Source organism: Musa acuminata, chromosome BXJ1-6 (genome assembly GCF_036884655.1).
Source record: "Musa acuminata AAA Group cultivar baxijiao chromosome BXJ1-6, Cavendish_Baxijiao_AAA, whole genome shotgun sequence".
Lineage (NCBI taxonomy): Eukaryota > Viridiplantae > Streptophyta > Magnoliopsida > Zingiberales > Musaceae > Musa > Musa acuminata.
The window spans coordinates 40,569,408-40,595,306 of NC_088332.1; the positions used below are offsets into that span (position 1 = coordinate 40,569,408).

General features: G+C 36.6%; 3 protein-coding genes across 16 annotated transcripts; 1 reads left to right on the forward strand and 2 right to left on the reverse strand.

The window, feature by feature from the left end:
• The first annotated feature begins 53 nt into the window (after positions 1 to 53).
• On the forward strand, positions 54 to 6,066 carry LOC135676988 (CAX-interacting protein 4-like). 3 transcript variants are annotated; one of them, XM_065188778.1, is made up of 5 exons: positions 54 to 845; positions 1,946 to 2,047; positions 4,401 to 4,542; positions 4,681 to 4,760; positions 5,626 to 6,066. In XM_065188778.1, the coding sequence occupies exons 1-5, from the start codon at positions 759 to 761 to the stop codon at positions 5,845 to 5,847; spliced, it is 633 nt and encodes a 210-aa protein (XP_065044850.1). In that variant the 5' UTR covers positions 54 to 758; the 3' UTR covers positions 5,848 to 6,066. The 3 variants fall into 3 exon arrangements, with proteins under 3 accessions (XP_065044850.1, XP_065044851.1, XP_065044852.1); XM_065188779.1 differs by having other exon boundaries at positions 4,714 to 4,760; XM_065188780.1 differs by lacking the exon at positions 1,946 to 2,047.
• Positions 6,067 to 8,343: 2,277 nt separating this feature from the next.
• Positions 8,344 to 9,617, reverse strand: LOC103989342 (uncharacterized). The gene is made up of 2 exons (XM_009408154.3): positions 9,100 to 9,617; positions 8,344 to 9,018 (listed from the first exon to the last, which is right to left on the reverse strand). The coding sequence occupies exons 1-2, from the start codon at positions 9,147 to 9,149 to the stop codon at positions 8,511 to 8,513; spliced, it is 558 nt and encodes a 185-aa protein (XP_009406429.2). The 5' UTR covers positions 9,150 to 9,617; the 3' UTR covers positions 8,344 to 8,510.
• A 199-nt stretch (positions 9,618 to 9,816) lies between these two features.
• On the reverse strand, positions 9,817 to 20,950 carry LOC103989343 (protein NLP2). 12 transcript variants are annotated; one of them, XR_010514510.1, is made up of 11 exons: positions 20,506 to 20,950; positions 19,403 to 20,327; positions 18,980 to 19,021; positions 18,134 to 18,883; positions 16,715 to 16,838; positions 15,426 to 16,476; positions 14,330 to 14,549; positions 12,809 to 12,857; positions 12,675 to 12,739; positions 12,291 to 12,348; positions 9,818 to 11,391 (listed from the first exon to the last, which is right to left on the reverse strand). XR_010514510.1 is itself a non-coding variant. In XM_018827774.2 (6 exons), the coding sequence occupies exons 2-6, from the start codon at positions 20,279 to 20,281 to the stop codon at positions 15,437 to 15,439; spliced, it is 2,835 nt and encodes a 944-aa protein (XP_018683319.2). In that variant the 5' UTR covers positions 20,282 to 20,327; positions 20,506 to 20,950; the 3' UTR covers positions 15,236 to 15,436. The 12 variants fall into 12 exon arrangements, 1 of the variants encoding a protein (XP_018683319.2); XR_010514509.1 differs by having other exon boundaries at positions 9,818 to 11,394; XR_010514507.1 differs by having other exon boundaries at positions 9,818 to 11,394; positions 12,291 to 12,401.
• Positions 20,951 to 25,899: the final 4,949 nt, after the last annotated feature.

The window sequence follows — 25,899 nt, forward strand, 5'->3', positions numbered from 1 at the left end:
TTGCTCTCCATAATATGTCCACAAGAAAAGGAAAACATAAAAATAAAAATCGAAAAGAAATAATCTGTATGTATGTGGTAAAAAAGCTTAATTTTATTTGATTGCAACCTAATATTTGATTCAAACATAATCTTTCACTGTACTGCAACACTTTTAGCATACGGATGCCCGCATAGAGACATTGCAGCAAAATCCAAACTCGCACGTCTCTGCCTTCAAATGTGTCGGCTCCACGTAACGTCGGTGGGCCCGAATTCCATCTTCGGATATGAGCCGTCCGATCATATGCATATGTGCCATGAAAATAATTGAATTGGATCTAATCCCCCTTCTGCGTGATCCCCTGTATTGAGATAAGCAGGGTACAGACATTTGAACCCAGTATTTGGACGTCGTGCAACTCGATTCTGACGTGAGGTGTGGAGAGTGGCGGTAACGGAGGTGTTTCCTGTGTCGTACGAGACAGAGAGTTGACCTCCACCCGGTTTATTTTCTTGCTTCAGAAACCTTTTGCTATATCTCTTCTCGGCTTAACCATCGTTTTTGCTCTGTGTTGGTCGTTTGTGGAGTTGGGCGACCCTCGACACCCTTCGCTTGGACTGGGCGAAGGTTTTGTGGAGATTCACCCAAAGGGAGGCGGATTTCCCAGTGGCAGTCGTGTCTTCCGATAACTCGTACCTCCTGATCGAGCCGATTCGCTCGCTTCCTCGACGTTCTCAGTGGATTTTCTTTCGATCCGGGCGTGTTTCCCGTCCCTAATGGGTAAAAACCAGGCTTACAAGGCGATGCAGAGGGCGAGGCTGGGGTCGTCTTCCGCAGGGCCGGAGGAGGTCGAAGACGGAATGGTTTGTACCTTTTCATACCAAACCCTTCGCTGCTTAAAATTTAGATTTTGTTGGAGGATTTTTTATGTTTATGTTGCGGTTGAGCGACTCCCCCTTTTGGTTGTAGGAATCGACCCTGATTTGAATGTTAAATGGATTTTTTTTTTTCTGGCCCTTCTGGATTATGCTCAATTTGCTATTTTCTAGCTTCTTTGTTTTATCTGAATCTTTGCTGCTGTAAAGTTGTAATTTGGCTAGTTTTATTAGTTCGATAATTTGTTTGGTATTTCATTTACTTTTCATAGTTGTTATATAAGCAAAAATATGTTTAAGGTGGCACTGATTTGTTATGGTCCGAACATTTGAACTATTGATGTAAAGCGGAGACCAGAAAGGTGTTCTCTTGAGTTTGATGCATTTTATTTGCTTGCAACATACGGCTTACATGTATTTTGTATCAAAAACCTTAGTACCCTGTATTTGGTAGTAGTATGTTTCGGTTTGCATAAGGTCTTATTAGTTCACAATTTGTCCCATCAACTTCACTTTGAATAGAGTATACGGGTTTTGGAAATCACGTTTAGTAATTATGTGGCTTTTGCTGAACTAAGCATAGGACTTCAGGCCACTGAAGTGCATTTCAGTGGTAAAAACTTTTGGTGAACTTGAAAGACCCCTAGTCATAGTTAATTGCATCTATTGAAGGTCTTATATATGGTTGGTCGAGTTCTGAAAGTACAAAAAGTTTAGGGCTTGAAGCTTTCCCTTATATTTGCAAATTCTTTTGAATTTATTCTTCTAAATTTTTTTCATGCTTGTGGACCTTGATCTTCCCTGTGAGTGATTAGGTGACTTTCTTGTAAATACACAAATTGTATATGCTGTAGAATGACTGGCCTCTTCCATGGATAATAGCTTTGTCAGTCATTTGCAGTAATCAGTAACATCTCTTAATTTCTCCTACTTTGTAGGCTTGAGGGTTTTTATTTCTTTTAGATCTTAGTACATTATCATTTGCCTTTGATTTGAGTAATAATTCTCATCTGGTAACATCCTTTGAATTAACATGTCTCTATTTGGTGCTTTTACCTTGTATTATTTACTAATGAGGACCATCACAGACGGATGGTTCATTTCATACACCAGAGTGGCATGCTGCTCGTTTGGCCAACCTAAAAACGTCTCACACCATAACATGGGAAGAATTTAAGAGGAAACAGAAGGTAAGACATTCTCGACAGGGCTACCACATTTCCTTAAGCAGTAATGCAAGATACATTTTTGACTCTTTCTTTTCTGAACTTGTTCTTCATGTTGTGTAGATTATCATTAATATGTTGCTTACTTATGTGCACTTATTTTGGATCACTAAAATAAAAGCTTTTTGATCTAGATCATCTTAAAACTAGATCATAAGAGAATATGAAAATTGCAACTATATGAAAATTGACATTTTACAGATCCCAATAATGGCAAAAGTTCCATGTAGGTGATCCCAAGTAGTTGGGACTTACGTTTTTGTTGTTGTTATCGTTGTTGAAGAATTACCTTATTTTCTTGGATATCAGGGTCTAGTTGCAATTTGTATAGTCATTCTTTCATTACTTGATTTATATCATTATATTACTTTTTTGAAGATTTTTTTTTAATTTTCAAATTAGACTTGCACTATGTTATCATTGTTATTTAATGGATTCATTATATCCTTTATGACAACTAGCTTGTTTTTTCACATATTGTTGCAAACATAGAATGATATTTCTGTTTTATATTTTTTTAATTTTTCCTTATCAAGCGTAAAATATGGAAGTATCTTACTTTTTGTATATGCTCTTTTAGTATATTTCTCATTGTATTCGACTTGTTTGGTTTATTTGAGAAATTTTCGTCCCATTTCTCCAATGGCTACAATTTTTTTCCAAGTTCTTATCATTCTACTGGAATGGATGAATTCTGGTTCTGGGTTTTTGTCCAATGAGGAGCTGTAATGCCTATTTTACCAGAAAATTACTCATTATTGTGCATGACCCTATTGAACATCAAGGACCATATTGATGGTTCCAACTTTAGGCAATCATAGGACTACTAAAATGTAAAGTAATTGCTTGTTGTACTTCCTGATTCTCATATACAAGACTTTGTATGACAAATAACCACTAGGAAACTCCAAATGCATTGTGATTAGGTCGGTTTTTACATTGTTTGTAAACTTCTTTGGACTATCATCTGATAAGATTTTTTGCTGCAAATGATTCTGTAGGTTTTTGAATTAACTTTATGAATTTAGCAAACAGTATCTATGACGTCTTCTTTACTGTTGAGGATTAGCACATGCAGAATGATGGTGTCTGACATTGTAGATATGGTCACTCAAGTTTTTCATATTATTTCATTGATTTGACCTAGGAGATCAATTTATGAATGGATGTATGAAGCACCTGGATGGAAAACCACTCCATTAACAATGTGTATGTATGAAGTGTCTCCAAATAGAAATTATTTCTTTCCATGATTGTTTACACTTTGGAGAAGGGCTTCTCTGCTTGGAGGAAGAGAAATTCCTTTAACCATGAGCTATTGGGACTAAGAACTATATTAAACTAATATTGCTATTGAAATAAAAAAGCAGCAGCATGTTTGTACACCCTGGAGGATACAGACATTTATAGTCCAAGCTAAGAAGTTAGCGGCAGAAAGCGGGAAAGTCCCTAAAATTCCCTTTGAGCTGGATTGATATCTCAGCTTTCTCCTATTACATATAAGAATCCCTTTGTGTTAGAAAACCCCAGTGAAAGCTGTCCCCTGGTTAAACCAGGGCCTCCTTGGAATATCTCCTTTTGCAACTTTTGTGTAGAAATCTGCTCCACATCTGGTAGTTCTCTCGATAATGTGTTTGTTCTCAACCTTTAATATAAGTTTGTTTGAATTTTCTGTTTGCTGGTTTCTTGTTTGATTGTCCATTAGCTATAACTATGGTTGATTACTCCTCATGCTTCTACAATCTCCCAAGGAGTTGAAGTTGTGACCCCTATATGTGTTTCTATGTACAAATACTGAATACGGAGGTATCTAAAATCTTGTTCTGTGCAGTATTCTTAAGCTAGCTGATTGAATCTTAGAGTTTAGGAATCAATTCACCTTTTGTTGAATCCTGTTAATACGTTAACTCTTTTAGGACAGTCAAATTAATTATATATAACCTTATTTTGATCCTTCCATGCTATCTTCTACATCGTAACCTATGAATGAGATGTGAAAAAAGTTGATTAGGATTCTATGAAAAAAAGTAATGCATAGGTTAAGAACCAGATGTAACATAATATGGCTCAAACTTTTACGTAATATTAGTTGAACTAATTCTGCAATAGTTTCAACATAAATATGATCATCAGTAAATCTGCTGTCTTACAATAACTTTGATTTTGATATGGTTTTCTGAGTTCAATTTCTTACTTAAGTGTGTCATGAATGCCCAATGAAAATCTTGTTAACAATATCATGACAGTATTTCTTAACAATATCATGGCAGTATTTCTTCTTGTAATTCTGGTGACAATATGTTGCTCTTGTTTTTAGGAAGATGAACTCAAAAGAGATGAGCTTGAGGCTGATAAGGATAGGATGATGAGAGAATACAGAGCTCAGCTAGACGCTGAAAGGGCCAGGAAGCTGTCCCTTGGAAAAAGCCACTCTGCTAGCAAGTCACATCGCAAAAAAGGTAGGAAATGTGGTTTTTGCAATGGTATGGGGCTTCATTGTCCTGACTGTATGTGTTTTTCGTTGTCTCTGGTAATAACAAAGTGGACTTTGTTCATGCTATTCTTTTTTTTTTTTTTTGCTTGGCACATTTTTCAAGGAATATCATCATTGCCTTGTCATCATGATTCAGACAGGAAGGATAAAGATTCAAAGAAACGAAGTTGCAGGAAGAGGAAGGTACTTCTGATTCTAATTCACCTTTCTATGTTCACATAATTTTTTATTTCCTCTTGAAATTGATGTTGCTAAGATTGTGCATCCAGGCCCTCCGGATGATGCTTGTTTCTTTTCTTGTTCTGGGTACTTAAATCATTCAAAGTGTATGTGTACGAACTTCTGATAACTTGTAGAAAACATGATCTAAGTAGAGAACATTCAGAAATTTTGTTTCAGTTTTGGAAAACAATGATATTTATATATGTGTATCAAGAACAATAGGAATATATGGAAGTTACTCAAGGTGCAAACTTTTTTGTGAAAATGCAATATGTAGGGTCTTAGTTTGATGACCGTAATTAGCTAAGGAGTCTTTGATGGCACTATTTATTATTAATTAACTACTGTGTCAGATATTTCATTTAATCTTGCTATATCTCCATTAATGTTTCATTACTTAATCATGCATTAGATTGATTGTATAACTGGTAGAAGCTTCATATACAAATTGAGACCTGTAGACAGGTGCGATGTTTTAAGCATAGTTGAAATTATCAAAGCTCTGTATATATAAATGTATAAAATCCAAATTTGTTTTGCTTTTCCTTATAAAGGGACATTTATGGGCAATTTTGTTTTGATGTCCACAGTATTTTCTCAATGATAAAATCAAGAATTTTTCATTATAAGCTCCTAGTGTGTGCTTTCTGGTTTATTGCTTTGTTAGTAGTTGAATTAGTGAGAAGCATATCACCATCTTGCTCATCATATTTTCTCACATGTTTTGGATATCCTTCATTCTTTATTATCACCGTGTAAGATCTGCATTATAATTGCCATCGAGTAGCTCCTGACCTATCTTTCCATTCGGATGTAAATTCCATAGCACAAAAGGTCCTCCGAGTCAAGTTCCTCCGGTTCATCATCTGAATCGTCAAGCAGTGATGATGATTATGACGACAGTGAAAGGGAACCAAACAGATCAAGATCGAAGAGATCAAAGAAGAAAAGGAAGCATAGGTCAAGGGTCAAGCACTCTAGCAGTGACCACGAGGAGAATGGTGGACCAGTCCGACTCTCGAAGTTCTTCGGCAGTGTGAAGAGATAGAAAGACAACGTATATCTATTTTGGGTCATCACTTTGCTGTAAGGATGGCTTCATTTTCTTTGAAATTTGTTGGCCTACTCTTGTATTACTAACTTGCAATACTGTGTTCTCATATTGGATGCTACCTGAGGAAAAATCTATGTATGACTCTGCATGTAACAAACACCTATGCCATTGCTTTACGATTGGAAGTCCTTGAGAAGTTGCTTGTGATGGTAACTCAGCTAGTGTTTCTTGTCCCTATCTATCATTAGGGCATGTCAAGTTTTTGACTGCTTTGGTTATCTAATATGGTACCTCCCACTGTGTATTTTTGGAGCAAAATCGAATTACAAAAGAAAAAAGTCAACATAAGACTTTAAATAAACCAACCATTTAGTTAGTCTAGTAACATTAAATACATAAATATATATGGAAAGAGAATCTCCTTGTTGATGAGATGATGTGAGGTAATCGAACAGCAAAGATTAACTTAACACCTTCCTTGGAGAGTACGAATGGTGTCTACTAACATCGTTGGGGGCTAGGATGATTGTTGTGGAAGAGGAGAGTGACGGTAAGAGATGAGGATCGTTTTGTATACGCATTGATGTTGATGTAGTTGTCGAGCGATCCTTTTGTCACTTTGCATCCGTGTTAGCGATCTTTACATTGCTCGACAATTACATCGACATCGATGCAAAGCAACATCACTCGATAATTACGTCGATACTAATGCAAATGCAAAGCAGCGAAAGAGTCGCTCAACAACTATTTCAGCATTGATACAAATGTAGAGTAGCCCTCATCTCTTGTCGTCGCTCTCCTCGTCCACAACAGTCACATTCGATCCCCAATAACACTGTCATCCATCACCACTAAGTAAAACATTAAAATTATATTTTTATCTTTTGATTTCATGTTTTTGTTGATAAAGCCGATGACGTTAGGATAAATGGACATAAATATTTCACTTTCGTAATTATAGAGATGTCAATGTAACCGTTTAAAGTGTATAAACCGATATGCTAAAGGTAACCAACTACATGTGATAATATGTAATTAGCCCCTAAGGAGATAATCGAACTCATCATCTAAAGGTGAAATGGACCGTTGAGATCGACATACCAAAGCGATGCATGGATCGAACTCGATAGATGCTTGGGCGGGTTCGTAGGCGATACTATGAGACAATGGAAGTCTTCAATTTCTTTAATATAACTAAAATAAATCTAAATGCTACGAGAACAAGCACAAGTAGCACTAACGTTCTAACACCACTGCACATCCAGAACCCAAAGAATTCAATGCAAAAACAATCAAATGCATAGCACTAAAAGCAAGCCCTGTGACCAAGTAAAAAATGTGGTATAGTTTGTAGTAAAAACGAGTGATTATATTTTTGTTACGGTTACTGCAGTACAATTGACTCCTAGTTTGTACTTTTTTTCCACACATGGATTTGTTGGTCCCATTTCATTGACTGAGGCAGCAGGGAATATTGCCAAACAAATAAAATGATTGGTTGGATTTGACACACAAGTACACTGTTGCTGATGTAGATCGAGTGCCATCATGCCCAACAAGCCTGTCTTTTCTTCCCAAGCATGCTCTTCTCTTGAATCCATGCCACTGTAGCTCCACTCAGATCTGTGTTCTTTTCTTCAAAATCTTCATGTTGCATCTGCTGAGACTAGTAGAAGAATCATGGAGTCGAACAAGCAAGACATGGTGGTGTGTGTAGATTCCATCTCCCTATTGCCAGTGTACCCATCTTGCTTTGTATGCACATCTCTCTCTCTCTCTCTCTCTCTCTCTCTCTCTCTCTTGATATATATACATATATATATAGATAATTTTTTGGCCATACCTTTTAATGTCTTATCTTATATATATTTTTTTGTATTTATTCCTATCATGCATCTTATTCAGCTGGGAGAGTAAACACTGACCAATTAATGGCATGTGAAGCCAAGTATCCAAAGATGATGTGAGATTTATGGATCACAGTAGTGATCCATCAATTTGGTGAAGCATTTAGTGACTCCTCAAAAATGAAAGGCCTAAGTAAATTAATTCTCCAGTCGAATTTACTATGGAGCGACAGTTTGTGTAGAATATGGATAAAGAACAACCAAATCTATGCCTTGGGAGTTTGAGTAAATGACTTGTTACATAAATGCACACTCCATATGACCAGTAATCATATGCTCAAGCAATAAAACAACAAACATGGTGAATGATTTCTTGGTCAAACTCAACTTGTCCTCAAGTGAATACACTCAACCCAAATTTAGGCTTGTCATGTAGCTCAACCCAACTCCTCTACCCCAGAAATTAAGGACTTGAGACAAAGCATGTTTGTGTCTTATTTGTGCCCAAAAACCTACACATAAAGAATCTTTTGTTTGGTACAACAGTGTTGTGATAAACCAAGTACAAAAAATTCCCATTATTTTGTGGCTCTACTCTCTCAAGAATGAGCAGTGAGAGAAAGAAAAGAGCTACACATTCATGTCTTCAAACAAGAAAGACTACTTGATGTTAGTAGTCTCTCAACCATCCACCTTCTTTATTATGTGAAGATCCACAATGAGGAACAAGATGAAAGAGAGTAGGAGAAGGAAGTAGAAGCAGCAGCAGCAACATCATGATAACTTGTTACACCTGCAAAGATCTGAGAGCTAGTCTTCTTCGGCCATTGCCATTCTGCTGAGAGGACTTGGCCCGACCTGTCTCCTCCTCATGGCATTCCTCCTCCTCATGAACTCCATCTGGTTCCTCCTCCTCAGTTGCATCATGGCTTCCTCTTCCACCACGAACCTCCTCATCAGCATGTCATCCGTCAGAGACTTCCCCCTGAACACCCTCCGGCCCTCGGCGGAGGTTCTGGTGCTCGATACAAACCTCCTCTCCGGTGGCGGTGCCGCCGCCGCCGACGACGACGACTTCGACCTCGGACAGCTGTAGCTTCTCCGCGGCGGGACTTCAGCTCGAAACACCTCGTTGTAAGAAGAGATGGGAGCACACAGACACGCCCGAGTGAATGAAGAGGCTACCTTGAGGGAGCTGCACTTTCTTAGCTTCTGCTTGTTGGAATCGGCAGGGACTCCATTAGGCTTGGCTGCCGAAGACCTCGTCACTGTCTTCCATAGAATTATGACCTCCATCACTCTACCATACCATGGCATCCTGCAACATGGGCAAGCAATGCATCGGTCATCATCTCCAGAGTGTATCAGGAAAGAGGGAGGAGTGGAGATTCATGCTTGCCTTTTCTGTGGGTGCTTCTGCTCCTGCATCAGTAGCGAGTGGAGAAACATGGGAGAGTCGGAGTTGTGTCCTCTTCTTCCCTTTATCGTAGGATGCTTTTGCTTTGGCAGGATTCCTTAGAATGAGGAAGAGATAACCTTCTTATAATCCAACAAACAAGTTTGAACTGGCAGACACTGTTTAAGGCCATAGATCTTATCTGACATGAGCTAATCTAACTCAGGTCATTGCCGTTGGTCTAACCACAAGCACCAAAAGATCAACCGAGCACAAAAATTGGACGTCAGTAGAAACCCACGCAAAGAAGCACAAGTGACGTTTGAAGTGAGACATACGCTGGAAATCATGGGGAACAATCTCATTGCCATATGGTAGGAGTAGGAGTAATGGAGGAGGTGAAGAACACAGAGTCTGTATCAGAAACATTGATAGTTGTCAGTGTATGGCATCAGGATTTATCTTTTTGGTGTCGTGATGACCAAAGAGTGAGAATAGTCGGAGGGAGGGAGAAAGAGAACACGATCACTGTACATGGTTGCTCTGTATGACAATTAAGATCCCGGAATGCCCTTTAATCTTCAAAGCAGAATCCTTCAAAGGCTGACAAAGTTTTACTTGTTGAGGGTTGAAGCTTTTCTCGAGTTATATGCTTCGATTACATCGCTTCAGTCAGAGAAAATTATTCTCGGTTGCTCTGTTTGTGTCATTCGGAATCAAAATAGTTCAAACTCTCTCTCTCTCTCTCTCTCTCTCTCTCTCTCAAGTGTAATGATGAAGACCAGTTACTGCAAGACATCTTAAATATGGTTAATGTACTTCATCAAAGAACCTTTGTTGTTTTCTTCCTTTGGACACTTGAACCTCAAAAAAATGTCTACTTTTGCCTTTCACTTTCAACTTTATCCCAACATCCATATTAAAAGCTCATGTCAATTGATAACACAGGATCTGGTTCATGTTTAAATGACTCGAATTGAAATCTGAACTGATCAAATACATATTTGCTTTAAAGATGTGTGGCAAAGAGAAGATACCATCAATGTCATTGCATCTAAAAATTTTTGTATTCTCAATAGTTTCTCTCTCCAATAAAACTTTGGTCATGAATCTTGGAGTCTTCTAACATTTATGAGTTTGATGATGATGTTGATGAACTCCAGGATGCTTGAAATGGGATTAGGAAAAGATTTAAGGTGGAACAGATAATTGTAGACTTGCACTTGGACACAGTAGCAGCTAAGGACAAGCCAGTATAACATACAATTCATGGTACTGGTTAAAACAAGGATACAGAGATCAACAATGCAAGATCCTTTGTTGATTCACAAGCTGTGATCTTACATCCAGTGACATCATATTCTCATTGCAGATATTCTGAGTCATATTGCAGGGTACTTCCTAAGTTGGTCTTGCACACACTGTAATAATAATGCATGGCCACCATACCATATAGGAATTTGGACTAGGAAGGATGTGCCAAACTTTGGAGAGGTTTTGAGACCTCTCTTCTACCACCATTTTTCCCTAAGACAAAAAGAAGAATATTAGACATTTTTTTGTTGCTTCTGTTTGTATCATCATCTCCGTCACCTCTGTAACTGTTCATTTGCATGTAGGAGAACCTGCTATCTCTAGTTTTATAAGCTGCCTTTGTGATCTACACAAATAAGAACACAAACATTTATCTTTGCTTCAAGTTAAATTCTGATTAACTACCATTGAACTCTATAAATATTCATATCCCTAATCAAATTAAGAGTACTGAAATCCTTATGTTGAATATTTTTAGATCTCTCTCTATCTCCTTGTCATGTGCTTGTTAAGTAAAATCTTCTGCTTCAAGCGAAAGAGATTCTTAATAGCTGATAACACAAATTGTAATCTTTTACAATTGAACTCTATAAAGTAATTACATATTTATGTAAATTTATTTAGCTCTTCCTCTATCTCTCCTTCTATCACCTATGCTCATACCATCCTAAATTACCTTTCCTCATTTTATCTGCTACGCCTAGTTGTTCCTAATAATTCTTCACATCCACTTAATATTCTCATCTTGACGAATACAAACTTGTTATATATATAATTTTTTTAACTGAGCCAAAAGCCACACAAGAAAATGCATTACCGGAAGCAGGGAAGGCAGCAACCCATGCAGAAGGCGAAGCTTGAGACTGGTCAAAAAGAGCAGTGTTTCCTGGCTTTACCCCTTTCTTCTGCACATCCAAGCAGTCCAGGCTGCATACATTATTGCAGCTCACATGCCAACTTGCATGGACTCGTTGCATCCACCTGCTGTCTCACAAGTAGATATTTGAAGGCAGGAGTGTTAGGGGAAGAAGATTCTCAAAAAAGAAAAAGAAAACGTAAATGAAAACAATATATATAGGGCTTCGTTTACTGCAGAGAAAATCTCAAATCCTTTGCCATCTAAGAACAATAAATTACAAGAAAAAAGATTGTATTGAGAACACAAATTTACTAGAGAAGAAGTCTATTAGCCAGATCTTGAGATACATAAAGCACTTATAATGCAACCAATCATTAATCTTCTCCAAGCAAGTGAAAACCTTTTCAAATTTATATCTTTTATCCTCCGCACAATAGTTTTTAATAAAGAAATTTTAAAATATTTGCCAATCCCATTAGTAATGCTAATGTTCGAATTCTGCGACCAATATGAGTTTTTACTTAGCAAGATTGGTTTGGTTGCTTATAAGATGAGAGCAAAAAAAAAGCTGGAATTCTCTTCTATCCATTGTTTGATTGAGCTGCAAGGAGACAGACCAATGAAAATAAAAGTCAAAACTATTCCAAACAGCTTAACATAAAATATCTTTTAATAGGCAACACCATTTCAGACGTCCTTACAAGCTAAACTCTTCAGTAATTTTCTTTTAACTCGAATTGGTTTGCCCTTTTTTTTTCATTCCCTTTCCTTTGAAACCAAACAAAGCATTGAAAAAGAAAATTAATATCCTGATATTAAGAAAAAAATTCAGTTGAGTTACCACTAATCCCAATAGTTAAAAGCCAATAAGAAAGGAATGACCTTATATTTAAAGCCTAATCTAATTTTCTTGTACATGCCACATGGTTACAGATGACTAACAATGAAGAGTTCCAACATCAGACATCTCAAGCATGCATGAAATCCAGAAGTTATATAAATCAAGATAGATCAAGCGTACCTTTGAATTTCTTCATCTTCATTTCTGAAAATGATTAACCATGTAAGAGCACAAACTCCTGCTCAATCAAGCACTATTAGTAGCCGACCAAAAGCGAGCCCATCGAATTCACTAGCGCACAAGTACACATACATTAAAATGCATGAATAATATGTCCAAGAACGATACAAAAATATGTTAATGCTGCAACGTATTCACTCTTGTATTGGTTGCATTGAGATAATAGTCACATGTGTCGAATTAATTATATTGTGACATGGTCTCGGCGCTTGTTCTTCTTTTCCATAAGTTCATGAAAACAGTTCAAGAGATTAATCTCATTCTCGGTTCTTAACAAAAGAAGAAGATTGATTGTTATGAAGGGCCGTATGCATGTAATCTTACCCCTGATTGTACAGAGGTTGTTTCCACAATGCCAAGATCATCTTCTGTTGTGCATCTCCCGCGATCTATTGTTTACTAAAGCTCTTAGTTTTTGACCACTTGATTTCAAATCAGTGCTACTGATCCGGCCTCACCTGGATAGACTCAATGGAAACATAAGATCCTTATGGTGCCACGCCAAACCTAGGCCAATAGAAGTCCACATAAAACATGTCAAACTTTATCAGTGAAAACCCACACAACTTCGATGTACAATAAAAACATACTGTGAAAATAATCTTCAAAATATAACACAAGAATTTTGGCAGATACACATTTGTCTGCACAGAATTGTTAATAAACCAACCATCCATCAAGAGGACAACTGCAAATTAATTTTCACCATGGGCGTCCGAAGCTTGAGTGCATCGTTTCTTCAGAGTTTTGATATAATCAATCAAATCACAACCAAGGTTTTGAATACCGGTCTGTATCAACATACCGAGCTCTACTCGGTACGATACGTACCGATATGTATCATCGGTACATCCTAAAACCTTAAAAATATCTCCACCTACCACGCTAGGACGTACCGACTAGTACGCCTCAATAACAATCGAAATCTGAGGCGGTATCAGTCGGTACGCTTCAGTACCAATCAGTTTGCCTCGGTACCGCTCAAAACACTGGTACTGCCCGGTAGAAGACAGTCCGTGTACCGATATCCTCTCAGACTGGTATGTATCGCTCGTATCGGGCGGTACACATCGAAATTGAGAACCCTGCTTTCACAACACAACCTCAAGCTTCTCCGAATCAGCTAATGCCAGCTTCATCAGCAACCCTGTGATGAATTCATCTGAACACACTACTCTTTAATTTTATTCAATCATGCATCTGGAAAACCATGAACCTGAAGTGATTATTCAACTTCTTGTTATAAATTTGTGAAAACTTCATACTGACCAAATCAAGTGACCAAAGTGTGGTTTTGCCATCGGAAGGTAACAATTATAGGGCAAAACATGAAAGACCTTGACCTTGCAGAATGGCTAGCCTAGCAGGATTAACCAATGTCATCAATACCAAAGTTAAATCAACAAATAGTGGCAACACTGTGAAAGCATGTAATCCAACATGTGAAGAAATAGCATCTTGTATTCTAATAGAAAATTAGGATACAAGATAGTGCATCTCCAGATCTCCTAAGGTGCAATCCCATGCCTTACAACCATTGAAAAATGAAGCATGTTTCCTGGGGAAAGTTGTAGGATCTTACAGAGAATCAAAATAAGCCTCGAAGTTTGAAATGCTATCCATGACAATAGATTAACTTTATATCATGTATCTGGAAAAACCATGAATATGAAGTTATCATTCAACTTGTTGATACAAAGAGTTTGCAAAAACTTCAGGTTGTAGACCTGTCTATTGTCTTTCTGACATTCCTGTAGTTACCATACCAAGTCACCAAAGTATGGATCACCATTAGAAGGCTCCAAAAATGAGAAACATAAAAAAAGACCTTGACCTTTGCTGAATGGCTAGCATAGCAGGATTAAATGATGTCATTGAAAACAGAGTTAAAGCAACAAGGACTAGCAACACTGAGAAAAGAATAATCCAGCATGTGAAGAAATAGCATTACAGAATAGTTGACATGAAGGAAATTGTACCTGGGAATCATCAAGAACTGCATCCACCCTAGACTTCTGGCTCAGATATCGAATTTGACTCTTCTGATAATTTGCCAGCATTGGGAGTTCCTACTGTTCCTGAATCCTGATCAAATTGCCTGAGCTCCAAAAAGAAGTCTAATAAAAAACCTGCAGAGAGAAAATTCTTTGCAAATTCCTCAACCATAGTAGTCAGTTGAAGCACCTTGAAACAAGACTCCTGTATGAAACCAGAGCCCACATAAGTGTGACTTTTTGAATGCAGAAAAATCCCTAGTGCTTTCATTAATTAGTTCTTACAGTTCTTGTGAAGCAAAAGGTCCTAATTCATTATTGATCTGAAAATTTCTACTCTATTTGGAACCTTGTTTGCTACCTGCTTTTGTCAGTGCACATGACAAATGCATTTGCAGGAAAACTTGCACGACAAAGAGGAATAATTTCTCTAAACATAAATTTAAGAGATAATCCTGCGGCTAATAGCTATGTTACAAATAAATACAATAAATATTTATTTCAACATATTATGACTTTACCAATTTTTGACTTATGTTGAACTGCATGCGGGCATGCCAGCTAGCACAACATAGAATCATACCATGTCAAAAGATATACATGCACTCATGCCATGATATTACGATCTTTGTTTGCAGATGTTGTAACTCGACCTCAAATCAGCCACAGCTGCTCTAATGATGCAATCTATTTTAAAAATATCTGGCCATGTAAACAAGATATCGTTTACCAACTTTATTTATCAAATTTCAGGCATACCATAACACGTACAGTGTTCAAGAGCATAACATAGAGAAGTACAAATCTAAGGAAGCTTATTGACTAAAAAAACTCATTTGCAGTACATTTAAGGTGTACAGAAAGAAAAAAAAAAAAAACATAGTCACTATGTACAGGCAGCTCCTTGAGCATTTTACTAATAAACATCATTCGTCTCCATTTTACAACTAAATATGTGTACATGTTACATGAGGTACATATTTCTTCCTCCAACATATGATTCCTACATTGACTACTTGCTACCTGAATGATCTACCAACAAATTCCTAGACCAATGAGACATCTTTTCAAACTTTCTCACCTCTCAAGGCTTCAAGGCTTAAGGCAGTTACTACTGGCCGAGCTACCAACATTACAAGGGATATCTCGTACTTGAAGCTTCATTTTCTGCAATCCAATATTCTCTAATACATCAACACACTCCTGCAGATCAGAGTCATTCTCCAACATTACCCACTCTTCTTCATCATCCCTATACTTGAGCTGGAATGTTCCTACCAGCAATTTGAATCTCTTTCCAATTTCCTCAAACAAGTTGTGGATACCCATGGATGGCATGAACTTGAATCTAACAGTGTCATCTTTGTAGGTAGCCTTTACTGTAACAGATGGGCCATTTTGTGAGATTAACATCTTACTTATCTTGAAACTAGGATGACTTGATGCACTTCCACTAGAAGAGTCCGTCATACCAGAAGAAGAACGATGGCTGTGTTCCATGATTCCATCATCAGCTTCTGCTTTCATCATCATTTTATCCAATTCTTCTAAACTTGAGCTTCTTGATGTAACCTGACACTCAAGGCTTGCCAAACTTAAGCCATCTTGGCCACCTTGGCAACCTGCTTCTTTTGAAATATATGAACTGTCAGATACATCTTTAGAATATGATGGCCATTTTGGTGCACCTTGCATTGTAGCATATGACAACTGCCCTCCATCTGCACAAATAAAGTTCAACTGTCTGCTACAATCATTTGAAAGCATACCAACTTCATCTGTTTCACATTTGGATCGGTGTGTGGTCCCTCTTTGGTGTCTGCCAAGGAAATAGAAATCTGGCACCATCTTACCAACAGGCTGTTCTGTCTCAATATGGTGAGCAGAAGGGGCAGTCATAAGATCTTGACCTTTTGGCTCAAAGGTTATTAATGATGGTTTTTCCGGTGAGGAGACTGCTGCAACAAGGCACCCAGTAGAAGGATCATACTTTAGAGCCCCTTCAACTCCTTGGACAGAATTTATAACATTTTGGATTTTCTGCAATGAACGATTGACCTTATTTATCTTGCGAGATGGCCATCTTGAAATTCCATGCTGTCTACATATCCTTTTCAATGTTGTCGGACAAACTGCCACAGTTATCACAACATGTTTAATGAAACGCTCTCCAAATAAAGTAAGAGCTTATAATATATAAACTATGGCCCATAGGTTAAAAGAAATTCCAATCATCAAGCACTCACATCAGACTCCATTAGGAAGGAGACCGATGCTTTTATGTTACAATTTTTAAGCTATGAAACCCCTTTTTTTTTCCAAAAAGATAAACTGCTAATTAGTTGAAACAGGTACAGGAACAATGCTCACCACCAATACTTTTTGCAGCATCCTTGAGACTCCCAGAAAAGTATCGTTGAAGAACACTAAAATTAATATTTTTCTCAGCTGTACTGCGTTTTTTCTCCATTTGTTTTATTGAGCTAGATGATAACTGGAAGATTTAGAAACATGTATTAGAACTATATTGAATAAGCGAGTTCAACACTAATAAGAACCAGCAAAAGAAGAATAAGCAAGGTTTCACGAATGTTCTTATTGAGATACCAAAAACACAAATCATATGCACCAAGATATGAAAGAAAACATCTAGTTGATATAAAACATTAGCTCAACCTGTAAAGTGAACTTTAAACTAGCTTTCTTTTATGCACATAACTTGCACATGCATTCAGAAATTAAAAATGTATGTTGTGTATCTATTACATAGTAGGATATATGCATTAGGCTAAACATATTCAATTCAAGGGAATAAGCAAAGTTTCATATGGTAAGGATTGATAATCATAAATATGGCCAATATCAAAATTAACAAAAAATAAAGATAAATTTAAAATATAAAAACTGACAAATGATAATTATGTGTGCGAAACTATTTTTTAGTCTTGGCTGATACATGGTTCTATGTTTCATCCAGCATAGAACATACTTGTTGGATCAGTGACACAGATCACAATATGTGCTTCCCAACACCGTGTATTCTTAATCTTAAAAAAAATTCACACATGTTAGTACAGTGACTTTTACCGAATCCATACCATTTCGAGTGGAGACCAAAATGGATCCGATACCCAAACTGTAAAACCATGGACCCACATATTATATTGTTTACACTTTATATGAAAGAATGTTATGATCTAAAATGCAGGAACTGAAAGTTTGTATAAAAGGCAATAATGGATAATAGAGAATAAATCATGAAGAAAAGTATATAACTAGATAATATAAAAGCTTGTTGTCATTGTATATAATTGTATCTTATCAACATCTTGTATAAGATTTTATTTTGAAGATAAAAAGGAAAAAAAGTCAGAACAAAGACTCTAGACATCCACACCTACTACCAGCCTACACCTCACCCGTCTTACTTATACTATGTCTGCTAGTGGGCCCTTGCTGTTCCTGTGTTCTATACAATTATAGAGTGATGCAGGAAAGGCATATGTTGTAATAGTTTTTACAAAACGGAGTCATCAAAACTTTACATGCCAAATCTGTTAGATGCCAAATCATATATCTGTAGGCCTTCACATGTTTAAGACCTTCTATATACTCCATAATTTAAGCAGGCTTCATTTGCACTTATTAGTGCTAGAAGTTCAATTTAGTCCTTTGGCAAGGGGACCCTTGCAAAAAATCCTCAGTTAACTTCTTGGCAATTAGTCAAGATGACATGTTTCAATTTTGGAAAGCATGAGACAAAAAGAAGGTCAAAGTTAAGACTAGGACCTGCTCAAGATGGGCATCTCCATTTTGTTCATTGGATCCAATCTCCTGAGTTCCAAGATGCATCTCAGTAGCCGTTTCATTGTCGTAATCTGATAGTTGAGAGCACGTCATTGAAAAATTAGTCGACAAGGCACCTACATCTGCTCCTTTATGATTACCTATTCTGGTGATCTCTGCCCCAGCTGCTGCAGCATCTGAGACAGTTCTCAAGCTCCTACAAATTCTCTGCATGGTATTTGAGAGGCTATTTAATAATAGCTGTTGTTCTATGTTGCCTCCACAGTTGACTGGTAGAAAGAATTCTAGTATGTAATCATCATTTCCAGTGTATGTGCTCCTCAACCTGATTGCAACTGCAGCACGAAGGTCGAACTTACGAGCATGGTGTGCAAGTGGATATTCACGTATATCATATACTTTTACATCAGGGGAGAAGAATGGATGATTGGATTGAAGTGCCTTTCCAGCAATGCCTTGTCCCTTCTCAAGGCGATGTTCAGCGCATGCATGAAGAAAATCTTGCATCTGCATATCATTAACATAGCAAGCTGATTCTTGAATGCGAAGGGCAAGCCTTCTTGAAGTTGGCTTCATCCCCCCAATGTTATCATTGCTCAAGTCATTTACACCTCCATCATCATACCAAACAGGTACCCATGTAAGTGCCAGAGGTAACATGTGTGCATGACAAACAGTTCTCAAAACATCAAGTATCTCCGAAAATGCAGAAATCTGACTCTTCGTGAGGTTCTGCAAAAGAAATTGAGAATTTTTTTTCTCAAAAATCATTTAGAGGTTTCATTCCATCTTTAAATAAGGATGGTCACATCTCAGTATTCAACCTACCTGATGATGAACCTGCACTTTTGTGGTCTTCAAGTTTACAGCCTGCAAAAGCAACAAAGAAGGAACCTGCACATATAAGAAGCTCGGAAAGTAGCTGCTAAAATTGTTCATAACACCAACAAAATAATGTTCTTCCACAGGAATTGTGACAGCCAACAGATACACGATACACAGACCAGATAACAAATAACAGATAACAAGAATTTTGAAAGTCTGCTTTCAAACTAGGAGCCATACAAGTGATCCTTACATTTTAACTGTGACAAATGAGGAACCAAGTGACAAATGCAAACAGAGGCTGCAGTAAAATATGTAAAATATCATTCTCATGATTTAACGATTACATATTGGCAATATCAATCTATTCAATCAAGACTGAAAAATAGGCCATATAATGGTACTGAATGTCACAGCAACACTGACCTGCAAAGCATTGCAAACAGTTTCCATCTCTGCGTCGAAGTTGGGTCTCTCCCTTGTTGTAACAAGCTCAAGCACAGCAAGACAAGAACCTTCATAAGGATCAAAAACAGGCACCGCAAGAGATCCACGGACTTCATGACTGATTGCATAGTCCACTCTCAAATACTCGAACTTTCTGTAATAGATAACATTCGAGGTCCACTCTGGCATTCCGGAGATATATACACGCCCGGGGAGCCCAGTAAACAAACCAGGTGCTTCCTTAGCAGAAAAGGTAAACTGCCTTGAAACTTCACGGTACCCAGCAAGAATTTCGTCAAGGAGAAATGGCTGTTCAGAGGTACTTAAAATATACTGGTCACCCTGTTTAATGGGCCTCCAAACCTGGGCAAGTATTCCACTACATGACGATTCCTTTAGCAAGGACAGTGCCTTAAGCATTCTTTCTGGAAGAGACACCCCTTCAAAAGGTCTAGGAATAGTCAAGATCGCATCATCAGACAGGCCATCAAAGGCGGAATAACTAGCACTCCTACTAGTAATATTAGTTCTGGAGGAAGTCGACGGAAGCCCCATTTGTGAACCAGCTCTTTGCAAAGCCGTCTTTTCGATGCAGTTATAATAATTACCAGTTGAGACCCTATTATCTCCAGGAACGGAATCCGTACCTTCTGCTGAAACACTCAGTGGTGCCAATGAAGATGAAAAACCAGGTATTTGATAAGCAGCTATAAAGCTTAAATTAGAAATCTGGTCTACCATCGTAGGACTGCAGGATTCAGCAAAACCATCAAAATTCATGAGCTCCGCCAGGGAAAATGGATCGTCTTGACTCGGACTCCCGCTCGCCCCATAATTCGTGGGCGTGAAATCATCCATGTGAGCTTGCTCGGAGATCCAAACCGAACCAATTTCCTTTCAGATCCTGCACAAAAGTCAACTCCTAAGCATCCTTTTTAAACAAAGACGCAAACTTTCCCCTTCGAGGAAACTCGGTTCTTCCATTAACGAGCTTAATCAAGTAAAAATCAGTTCGTTGGAAACAAAAGAAGGGGGAAAAAAGGGAAAACCAATAGCTTTAACAATGAGAGAACATTCCCCACCCAGAAAAGGCAAATCCGAGGTGCTGTAATGCTGCATCCACAGCTCTCTCGGCGCGAACGATCGAAACTCCATCGGGACCCCTCAGTTCAGGTCTCCGAACCATTTTTTTCCAGCTAAAAAACGACTTTTTTTAGCTAAAACGATCTATACCCCCTCAAATCGCCGAAAAATCGATTTACGGGCCGCCTCAGCTAATCCATCTCTACAGCTTGAAGGGGGGAAATAAGCAATATGATCCCTCTTTGTCAAATCAACAAAAGAGAAGGGGCGGTAGAAGGGAACTGCCCCCTCACGTCGAAACCCTAGCTCACAGAGGAAGAAGATTCCCCCAAGATATCGCCTCAGTTGGCCGCAAGGTTTCTCCTTTACAGGAAATCCTTAACTTTCGGCTCCGAGGATTTATTTCATTCCCTTTAGAGTGGGCAGAGAAGGTGACGACGCAGTGGAAACGATCGAGGAAAACTTTGTTCGTTTTCATAACGCAAAGGCGGCCGAGAAATTGCGGCGCCTGTTTCATGATTACCACCCAAACAACCTCATAATTACCATCCTGCCATGTCAAATTAATCATCTCATAATTACTTTATCCTATGAATACGTATCACTCCAAATTAATTTTTTTAAGACGAATTGTCAAAAAAAAATATTCTCTCTTTTTTTTTCCAGTTTATATTTTTTACTAACTAATTTACATTCATCAAATAGATCATAAAAACATACTTAATAATTAATCAAAAAAAATAAATTTTCAAAATAGTGTTTTATTTCTTTAAAAATATATTTTATTTATCATAATCCCTAAAATATCTTCTGACAGACTTTAATTATCAATTATATATTTTTTGAATAATCTTGTCCTACTTTTGATATCTCTATCAAAATACTAAATCAATCTATTCAAAAATATTATAATTGAGATAACTAATTTAAAACTCAATAAAAACAATCCATCTTATCTAAAAAAATAAGGTTATAAATAAATATCTTTATTAATCTAAGAATAAGAATATAATTAAATAGTGAGATTTTCATATTAGTTATAATATATTTTTTATATCCTTATATGATTTTTAAGATACTATAATATGATTTTTAGCCTTGTAAATATAAGTTCAAGTACTAGAAAGCTTCTATGCATTAACATCTATTTATTTATTAAAGGAAATAAGATAACTAATACTAATGATATATATATATATATATAAGAAGATTTTATTAAAAGTTTATAAGAAAAAAAATAAAATATATTATTTTTAATATACATATCTCAATAGCTAGGACATATCACCTCTAAATTTCAATTCTATATCAATGGAATTCATAACATATAAATTTCTCTTCAAAATGTGAGGTAAAAAAAAAAGAATAGAAAAGTGAGGTAGAGAAGAAGAGGCAAAAATAATAATAATAATAATAATAATAATAATAATAATAATAATAATAATAACAAGTTATTTTCTATTATGCATATTAAAGAATTAATCAACATGAATTACAATAACATTTATATATAATCTATGATTCATATTGTATGTGATTAATCAAGATATAATTAACTTTTGACTTTTAAAAATAATGATTATTAGTAGTCTCCTCTTTCCCATCTAAGCATTTTTTAATCATTAGATTCAGAGTCAAAACCATTATTATAATTTGCAAGTCTGTCACAAAAAAAAAAAGGATATTGCTTGTGATGTCAAGAACCAAATGCAATGTGGATTGAGAGTATTTGTGGAGAAGATCAAATTTAAAGCATGGAGAACTATTTTCCTTTGTTTTTGTCTGGTTAGAGACTTGTTCAACTGTGTTCAGCAAAGACAGATCATCAAACTTTTTCTATAAACATGTAGAGACACAAAAAAATAAATGTTTTCCATTACCTTAAGAAATGGAAGCATTATGATTGAATGTGATTTCTGGAAGGTGGGTGCATGTTTTAATCATTAGATTCAGAGTCAAAACCATTATTATAATTTGCAAGTCTGTCACAAAAAAAAAAGGATATTGCTTGTGATGTCAAGAACCAAATGCAATGTGGATTGAGAGTATTTGTGGAGAAGATCAAATTTAAAGCATGGAGAACTATTTTCCTTTGTTTTTGTCTGGTTAGAGACTTGTTCAACTGTGTTCAGCAAAGACAGATCATCAAACTTTTTCTATAAACATGCAGAGACACAAAAAAATAAATGTTTTCCATTACCTTAAGAAATGGAAGCATTATGATTGAATGTGATTTCTGGAAGGTGGGTGCATGTTTTAATCATTAGATTCAGAGTCAAAACCATTATTATAATTTGCAAGTCTGTCACAAAAAAAAAAGGATATTGCTTGTGATGTCAAGAACCAAATGCAATGTGGATTGAGAGTATTTGTGGAGAAGATCAAATTTAAAGCATGGAGAACTATTTTCCTTTGTTTTTGTCTGGTTAGAGACTTGTTCAACTGTGTTCAGCAAAGACAGATCATCAAACTTTTTCTATAAACATGCAGAGACACAAAAAAATAAATGTTTTCCATTACCTTAAGAAATGGAAGCATTATGATTGAATGTGATTTCTGGAAGGTGGGTGCATGTTTTAATCATTAGATTCAGAGTCAAAACCATTATTATAATTTGCAAGTCTGTCAAAAAAAAAAGGATATTGCTTGTGATGTCAAGAACCAAATGCAATGTGGATTGAGAGTATTTGTGGAGAAGATCAAATTTAAAGCATGGAGAACTATTTTCCTTTGTTTTTGTCTGGTTAGAGACTTGTTCAACTGTGTTCAGCAAAGACAGATCATCAAACTTTTTCTATAAACATGCAGAGACACAAAAAAATAAATGTTTTCCATTACCTTAAGAAATGGAAGCATTATGATTGAATGTGATTTCTGGAAGGTGGGTGCATGTTTTAATCATTAGATTCAGAGTCAAAACCATTATTATAATTTGCAAGTCTGTCACAAAAAAAAAAGGATATTGCTTGTGATGTCAAGAACCAAATGCAATGTGGATTGAGAGTATTTGTGGAGAAGATCAAATTTAAAGCATGGAGAACTATTTTCCTTTGTTTTTGTCTGGTTAGAGACTTGTTCAACTGTGTTCAGCAAAGACAGATCATCAAACTTTTTCTATAAACATGCAGAGACACAAAAAAATAAATGTTTTCCATTACCTTAAGAAATGGAAGCATTATGATTGAATGTGATTTCTGGAAGGTGGGTGCATGTTTTAATCATTAGATTCAGAGTCAAAACCATTATTATAATTTGCAAGTTTGTCACCAAAAAAAAAAGGATATTGCTTGTGATGTCAAGAACCAAATGCAATGTGGATTGAGAGTATTTGTGGAGAAGATCAAATTTAAAGCATGGAGAACTATTTTCCTTTGTTTTTGTCTGGTTAGAGACTTGTTCAACTGTGTTCAGCAAAGACAGATCATCAAACTTTTTCTATAAACATGCAGAGACACAAAAAAATAAATGTTTTCCATTACCTTAAGAAATGGAAGCATTATGATTGAATGTGATTTCTGGAAGATGGGTGCATGTTGAAGGGATCACATGAGGGGTCATGTGGACCAAAGACTTTGTTGGGTTGTTGACTGTGAGCATTGTCATGTAAAGATTTAATTTTGCCAATTTTCTGTGTTTTTTTCAACTGTAGATGTAGAAACCTGATTAGTTTTATTTTAAAAATAAATAAAAAATAAAAATAATTTATAAGAGTTTGATAAATATAATATTATTGATTTTAAATTAAGTATTTTGACTAGTGATTTAGGTCAAACGAAGTTAACCTATTAAACTCGGATCGTAAAATTTAGTATCAAAGTTAATTTAAAATTTGATCAAAAATTTAAATTAAAAAAAATTATATGTAGATGGAGTCAGAGGACTCGCAACGATATAAAGCCATCGTCTCATATGTATAATATAAACCTTTAAATAAAAATTATAATATCTCGATTAATCTTAAGTTAGTAAAAAATTAAGATTAATTTATAAAAAAATAAATAATATTTTGATTAATATTTTGGATAAAAAGATTGATTGGCTAATTAACCTCTTAAAATCATTGTTGGTTATTTGTGGTGGAGTCCAAAATCTAAAAACAGTAGCCAAATAGCTAAAAAAAAAAAGGTAAATATTGCATGAAGTGATGACATCAAAAAGTGGGATTAGCAAAAGGTGATATAAGCATGTCAAACAAACAGTAGCCAAATAGCTCAAAAACAAAAAAAAGGTCAATATTGCCGGAAGTGATGACTTCAAAAAGTGGGATTAGCATTAGGTGATATAAGTACATCAAACAAAGACCAGCCAAATAGCTCAAAAAAAAAAAAGGAAAGGTCAAAATTGCCGGAAATTATGACATCAAAAAGTGGGATTGTGCTGCCAAAACGAATGGGGAGTCTCTTTCTTTAGATTACATTTGGAATGTGAAAATTGATTATTAAGACTAATAGGAGGATTAAGACTACCATTTCATATCACATTTATAACAAAAATAAAGAACCTTCATGCAAGAAACACATTGGTCATTTTACTAACAGTACAATTAAAAACAAGCCATCCCATCAAATCAAATCAATGGACATCATCAACTCTAAATATGAACACATCTTATATTTATCGTAAATAAAATTCGAATCATAACTCTTTTTTACCAAAATAATTAACCTTAAGATAATGATACAGAAAAAGGGGTGTTAGACAACATATATGCGGTGAGTCAGTATGGCTAAGTCCACGGGCCAATGTCGGGAGCTTTCTGTAGGGCGATTCAAATGATGAGGTACTCGAGCTCTCGAGATAGAGTGCTGGTTGGCGTTGGTCGGGATCGAGACTGATTGGCGACTCCTTGGTGCCAGACGAATCGCACTTCCGTGCCGAGTCCCTTACCGTCGATGAGTGATCGCCCTCCTACAAAAATGGTCTTCGTCGGGTGGTACCCGGCCATGACCCCTCCGATGAGCAAGTTAGTAATGAGAGGGATTATTTTTTTCCTTCTTTTTTCTTGTCTTCCCCTGGTCGGAGGTCAGTCAAGGGTTTTATACTGTGGCGCGAGGGCTGATGGTGCGTCAGTTTGACATCACTGTTATTGACCCTCGAGAGATGGGATGACCTTTTGACCGACCGTCGTTCCGAGACGTGTAGAGCGACGTCAAACGAAATCGCCCCAAGCTCTCGAGGTGAAACATGTGACATATCTTCTTGGACGGATGACGTAAGACTCCGATTTAGCGAGCGGTGACATTAGACACGAGAAAGAATGGTATGGATGTGGAAGAGATTACACAATTAAGGTTGCTAATCACGTTTACGACTGAGCATTAAGTGGGAGATTAGTGAAAGGGCAGATGCATGGAGGTCGAGGGTAGTTTGGTCATCACGCAGAGCATCACGTC

Coding starts and splice junctions, on each gene's coding strand:
- LOC103989343 (XM_018827774.2), bottom strand. CDS start 20,281: ATGGATGATTTCACGCCCACGAATTATGGGGCGAGCGGGAGTCCGAGT. Junction 19,022..19,402: donor CTGTTTGCAATGCTTTGCAG/GTCAGTGTTGCT, acceptor TTGCTTTTGCAG/GCTGTAAACTTGAAGACCAC. Junction 18,884..18,979: donor AAGTGCAGGTTCATCATCAG/GTAGGTTGAATA, acceptor TTTCTTTTGCAG/AACCTCACGAAGAGTCAGAT.
- LOC103989342 (XM_009408154.3), bottom strand. CDS start 9,149: ATGTTTCTCCACTCGCTACTGATGCAGGAGCAGAAGCACCCACAGAAA. Junction 9,019..9,099: donor CAGAAGCACCCACAGAAAAG/GCAAGCATGAAT, acceptor CCCATGTTGCAG/GATGCCATGGTATGGTAGAG.
- LOC135676988 (XM_065188778.1), top strand. CDS start 759: ATGGGTAAAAACCAGGCTTACAAGGCGATGCAGAGGGCGAGGCTGGGG. Junction 2,048..4,400: donor AATTTAAGAGGAAACAGAAG/GTAAGACATTCT, acceptor TCTTGTTTTTAG/GAAGATGAACTCAAAAGAGA. Junction 4,543..4,680: donor CAAGTCACATCGCAAAAAAG/GTAGGAAATGTG, acceptor ACATTTTTCAAG/GAATATCATCATTGCCTTGT.